The sequence below is a fragment of the Phaseolus vulgaris genome, chromosome 8 (genome assembly GCF_051622355.1).
Source record: "Phaseolus vulgaris cultivar YP4 chromosome 8, ASM5162235v1, whole genome shotgun sequence".
NCBI lineage: Eukaryota > Viridiplantae > Streptophyta > Magnoliopsida > Fabales > Fabaceae > Phaseolus > Phaseolus vulgaris.
In genome coordinates, this window is record NC_143505.1 from 7,811,461 (window position 1) to 7,817,376 (window position 5,916).

General features: G+C 34.5%; 1 protein-coding gene across 1 annotated transcript; it reads left to right on the top strand.

Moving 5' to 3' along the window:
- The first annotated feature begins 517 nt into the window (after positions 1-517).
- Positions 518-5,118, top strand: LOC137823628 (2,3-bisphosphoglycerate-independent phosphoglycerate mutase). The gene is made up of 10 exons (XM_068628837.1): positions 518-707; positions 920-1,105; positions 1,356-1,483; positions 2,132-2,282; positions 2,360-2,563; positions 3,091-3,515; positions 3,804-3,996; positions 4,073-4,168; positions 4,327-4,479; positions 4,730-5,118. Exons 2-10 carry the CDS (start codon positions 944-946, stop codon positions 4,892-4,894), a joined length of 1,677 nt encoding a protein of 558 aa, XP_068484938.1. The 5' UTR covers positions 518-707; positions 920-943; the 3' UTR covers positions 4,895-5,118.
- The last annotated feature ends 798 nt before the right edge of the window (positions 5,119-5,916 follow it).

Here is a 5,916-nt window from a genome sequence, read left to right on the forward strand (position 1 = left end):
ATTAAAGTGTTTATTTTCATAATAATATCATCAATCATTTCCCGATTAATTAATATAAGAATTAGTTAATATAACAATTAGTTAGTTTTTTTCTTACATCTAATTGTTTTTTTAGTAGTTCATCCAAGTGTTTTATATTAAGAATGAATTAAACCCAAATAATTTGTACATTTGTAAGGCTTTTCAAAAGGATTAATCCAAAGTTAAATCCTAATAATCATTTAAAAATACAAACAAGTTAATATAACACTTTTTATATATTCGTATAAAACAAATGAAATTTAACTCATATATGGTTATTTTTTGTGTGGCTATTCATTTTTTTTTTTTTTTTATATTTGTAGGCTTATTTCAATATGTTACAAATAAATCCAACTAAGACTTTTAAACGAATTATTGTAAAAACAACAATTTAATATTGAAAATTAATAACACTGTATAAACTTTTTTTCATTAATATATTTAAAGTAAAATCTTTTAGTATTTCCTTTTTCTTCTCATGTTCTCGTGGTTATTCGTAAACTTCTCTCAGGATTCACGTGCTACCTTTTTTCCAATAAAGAAAAAAATAATAGCGACTCTACTGGACTCTACCAAGAAACTTGTATTTATAAATAAACCAAACCACACAAAACAGTTCGGTCTTGTTAGGTTACCTTTTGTGACATTTGTGTTGTTAGTTGCGGCTGACACCGAGAAACAAACAGGTATGTACAGTTTGTCTTCTGTAACATCGTAGCACTGTGGCGTTTATTTCATAGCATGAATGATTATCAGTGTGTCTGAATTTTGTTCATCTAGATTTGCCATTGAATCTGATAGGAAAAAGAAATGACCATGACCCAGATGGGTGATGAGTGATTATTTGTTTATGCGAATGATTTGTATTTGGTTTTGCCATTGAATCTGAATCTGATAGGAGAAAAAAAGGGAGAAAGCGCAGATGGGTAGCTCAGGTGTCTCATGGAAATTGGCGGATCATCCAAAGCTCCCAAAGGGGAAGACAGTGGCTGTGGTGGTGTTGGATGGTTGGGGAGAGGCCAAGCCCAACGAGTATAACTGCATCGCTACCGCTGAGACACCATGCATGGATTCTCTTAAAAAGGTTCAATTTTTACCATTTTTGGATCCAATCTTTGTTTATAGATTTCAAAGATCTGTTGTTATTTAACCGATGGGGGGTTGGGTGTAGCAATAGTGACCAGTCCTTTACGAAGTGACGAACCAAGGTTCGAATATCCGTTGGATATGATAGTTTTGAGGGTTGCCTCCAAAGGAAGATATCAGTGAGAGGCGAAAAAAGATCTTTCTTTTTGGGTTAGATGACATTAATCAGGACTGTTATTGTATTACAGGGTGCCCCTGAACTGTGGAGATTGGTTAGGGCTCACGGTACCGCTGTAGGCCTTCCAACAGAAGATGACATGGGAAATAGTGAAGTTGGTCACAATGCCCTTGGAGCTGGTCGCATATTTGCTCAGGGGTAAACTAAAATTAGCCTCTCTTTTTCATCTATTAGCCCCTATGTACTTGTTACTACCAAGGTTTTGAACTGAGGTTGCGTGCTGTAGTGTTTTTTCTTTTCTTTTCTATATTGCTAGAAATTGCGGACAGATCTGCCAATGCAGCCACAGCTGAAATCGCTGTCGCATACCATTTTTTAAACTAATTGATGTTTGAAAAACTAAATTTTTTGCTTTGTTCCGCTTGTGAACATTTGTATTTGTTTTGCTGTGCCTGCCATTTTTTATGTCTTGGATTGAACAAAACATTGCTTTGTTCTGCATTGTTTCTTAGATTATCATAGATGTATGTGATCAATAGGGTTAAATGTGCTTCAGACACTTGTGTACTCTTGTTTTAGGATGCAATACGGAACATGGTTGTGGTTTTGTATTGTTGTGTCACTTTTCCCAAGGAATTTGTATTAAGTTTGGGTTCACAGTGTTTAGTTAGTATTTCAGTTGATTTCTTCAGTGGAATTGGGATTTATAATTGTTGCTTACCACCTTGAAATGTTTAGTTATGGCCTTCCCTTTGAGCTATACCATTGAGTCTCTTTTTCTTGCTTCAACATTATCCCTAGCTGTGTGATGATTGATACATTTTGATCTGTGATTGTTCCTTTTAGTGCCAAGCTTGTCGACATTGCTCTGGCCACTGGAAAATTTTTTGAAGGAGAAGGTTTTAATTACATAAAGGAAAGTTTTGCAAATGGCACATTGCATCTCATTGGGTTATTGAGTGATGGTGGAGTTCACTCCAGACTTGATCAGTTGCAGGTGATTATTTGGGGTTGAAGCTGTTTTTCCTTCATGTGTATACAACTCATTCTTTCTAACTAGCTATTTTTGTACAGTTGTTGCTTAAAGGAGTTGGTGAGCGAGGTGTTAAAAGAGTCCGTGTCCATATTCTTACAGATGGTCGTGATGTTTTGGATGGCTCAAGTGTGGAGTTTGTTGAAACCCTTGAAAATGATCTTGCAAAATTGCAGGAGAAGGGCATTGATGCTAAGATAGCATCAGGTGGAGGTCGTATGAATGTCTCAATGGATCGCTATGAGGTATATAGTTACTTGGAAATGGCCTTCAATTTGTGGTGCCTGATTACATATGTTAATTGTTTCTTCATTTAACTTCTCTCTAAATTTGAAAATGTTTTGGTCAATTATAGTATTCATTAGATGTACTCTGACCATTCTATTGGGTCACTTCAAATTTAGCTTTGTATTGTAACATCTTATACTGCTACATAACCTACATCATTGAACTTTTTAACAAGTCTGTCACTGATTTTGTGCAGCCATGTGTCGTACTCCTACCAATTTTATTCTGTCTATTGAGATTCACTGTTGCAGTGCCATATTACCTCTGAAATTTGACAAAGAAAAACAAAATAATTTGCTTTTAAATCTTTTATTATTTAATTTCTTTTAGTTGCTTATTCATAGTAATAAAACTGCCTTTTTATGGTTAACTTGCAGTTCAATTTCATATCGTTCTATACAGCAAATAAATATGGTTGACTTTTTCTTTTCTTATTTGTGTATTTCTAGTACTTATGATTCACTGTTTTCAAAACAAACTGCAGAATGACTGGAATGTTGTGAAACGGGGGTGGGATGCTCAAGTTCTTGGTGAAGCCCCTTATAAGTTTACAAATGCTCTTGAAGCTGTCAAGAAGCTGAGGGCAGAACCAAAGGCCAATGACCAGTATCTGCCTCCTTTTGTTATTGTTGATGAGAGCGGGAAACCTGTTGGTCCGATTGTCGATGGTGATGCTGTAGTTACATTCAATTTCCGAGCTGATCGTATGGTCATGATTGCCAAGTCTCTTGAATATGAAAATTTTGACAAATTTGATAGAGTTCGTGTTCCAAAAATCCGGTATGCTGGAATGCTTGAATATGATGGTGAATTGAAACTTCCAAGTCATTACCTTGTTTCTCCACCAGAGATTGACAGGACTTCTGGTGAATATTTAGTGAAGAATGGTATTCGGACTTTTGCTTGCAGGTAAATTGTCTCTGTTCAAATCATTAATAGGGTTTTTTTGTAATATTGTAATTTATGGAAATCCATAATATTTCTACCTGCTTATTTTGTTCTTGATGGTGAATGATGGAACTGTGTAACTGTAACACATGAGAAGTCACTGTGTTCATGTTGTTTACCTAGGGAACAAATGTTCCTCATTTGAGAGTCCTTTATTTCCATTGTGACATTATGTTTACCTTGTGTGCTCTTCATTGTCTAGTACTATGTCTAGTACTTACCTTATGTGTGAATTTTTTTTGTCAACAGTGAGACTGTTAAATTTGGTCACGTCACATTTTTCTGGAATGGAAACCGGTCTGGATATTTTAATGCAGAATTGGAGAAATATGTGGAAATTCCTAGCGACTCTGGGATTACATTCAATGAAAAACCAAACATGAAAGCATTGCAAATTGCTGAAAAGGCTAGGGATGCTATTCTTAGCAGGAATTTTGATCAGGTAATTAAATGGTTTATCAGGTGATTTTTGGGAATCATGGTCTGTTATTTACTCTTTTATTTTATCTGTCGTGTAGGTACGTGTCAACCTACCAAATGGTGACATGGTGGGTCATACAGGTGACATTGAGGCAACAGTTGTGGCTTGCAAGGCTGCTGATGAGGCTGTGAAGGTACGAAGCTTAATTTTCACATTTGTTGGAGCATTTGTGTAACTAGAACTTTGTTGTAATCTTTTTAAACTATAGCTGACATTTTGGGAATTCCTTATTTCACTAAAACAAAGTTTTATTGTATTGATTAATGTATATTTACATGTGTAAATGTACAGATGATTCTTGATGCAATAGAGCAAGTGGGTGGAATCTATGTTGTCACAGCTGACCATGGAAATGCAGAGGATATGGTGAAGAGGGATAAATCTGGAAAACCACTTCTAAAGGATGGAAAAGTCCAGATTCTTACTTCCCATACTCTTGAGCCCGTAAGTTTTACAAATTTTGTCAGTCACTGATTACAAGTTCACATGAATTACAATATTCTCTACTGTCAACTTTCAAAGAGCTTTGGATAACTTGTAGGATCTCCACAAATACAATTATAAACCGAAATGAAACTCTAATTCTGATTAGAAAATGAGGCCAAAAATACAAAAGGAACTGAATCTGACTTTTGTTACGACATTGTCATAATTTTGGTTCTAAATCTCATTTTTGGTTCTAATTTTGGTTAAGGTGCCAATTGCTATTGGAGGTCCTGGATTGAGCTCGGGTGTCAGATTCCGCAATGATGTTCCATCAGGTGGGTTGGCCAACGTTGCTGCAACTGTGATCAATCTTCATGGATTTGAGGCTCCCAGCGACTATGAGCAGACTCTCATAGAAGTAGTTGATAAATAGGAACCAATACAAGAGTTATAATATTTTGCAAAAATACAGGGAATGCTGTAGATTATACAGCTCAAATAATTCAAGGTTTCATCCCTCCACATACATCATATGTGAGGTGGTTTTGTTCTTTAAGAGTTTCCCATTTCAGTCTGCAGATGACAGTACACTAATTAATGCCATTTTGACACTTTATTGTGCCGAATTATATTTGAATCAGGAATTTTTCTTGTTCATCTCTGTGTAATGTTTTTAATTAACATTATGATCAAATATAGCTACTCTAAACAGTAATATTAAACTTTTTATTTGATCAAGTCATAGGAGCCATCTGCACACTTTGAAAAACATTCACAAATATACCCCTCTTCACAAAAAAGTACCATTAGGAAGTAAGGATCATTATAGAAGATTGACCATTATAATCTTCATGACTGAATTACGTGAAAATTACAGGCGAAAGTTGTATCAGGGGTTGATCAACAGCGGAATGAGCTATTCGTTTTAGTCTGAATAATGAGTAATCAAACTTTAAGTTAATTTAATTATAAATTTAGCTACAGTCCGAATAAGATTTTGAAGGCTGTAATTTGAGTTTGAGAGAATTTTTATGCACACAAGATAGAAGGGAACCCAATACCATTAATTTTATTCAGAGCATTCACATTAGGAATATGTTGAACCACATAATTTATGGTCTTTAATGTTCATAAAACTTCCACAAGATTCTTACTTTATACACTAACCTAACACTTGTGTCTTAGAATAAGGAAAAGGATTTATTCCAGCTAATGTTGACATAGTATATATAGTCTTCATCCAGAAGCTTCAATTAAAACTTTAAAGTTAAACAATTATCTTTTCATTCACTCATCAAATAATAAATATTTGAATTAATTTAAAATTTAGATTATTAAATTTTAAGTATGATGACCCTCTAAGACCTCGTGTTAATGATCTTAAACCCTCTATACCACTGCATTGAGTATTAAATAATCATCACTTTTATTAATACATTATTTAAAGAAATTAGT

Coding starts and splice junctions, on each gene's coding strand:
- LOC137823628 (XM_068628837.1), top strand. CDS start 944: ATGGGTAGCTCAGGTGTCTCATGGAAATTGGCGGATCATCCAAAGCTC. Junction 1,106..1,355: donor GCATGGATTCTCTTAAAAAG/GTTCAATTTTTA, acceptor ATTGTATTACAG/GGTGCCCCTGAACTGTGGAG. Junction 2,564..3,090: donor TCTCAATGGATCGCTATGAG/GTATATAGTTAC, acceptor AACAAACTGCAG/AATGACTGGAATGTTGTGAA.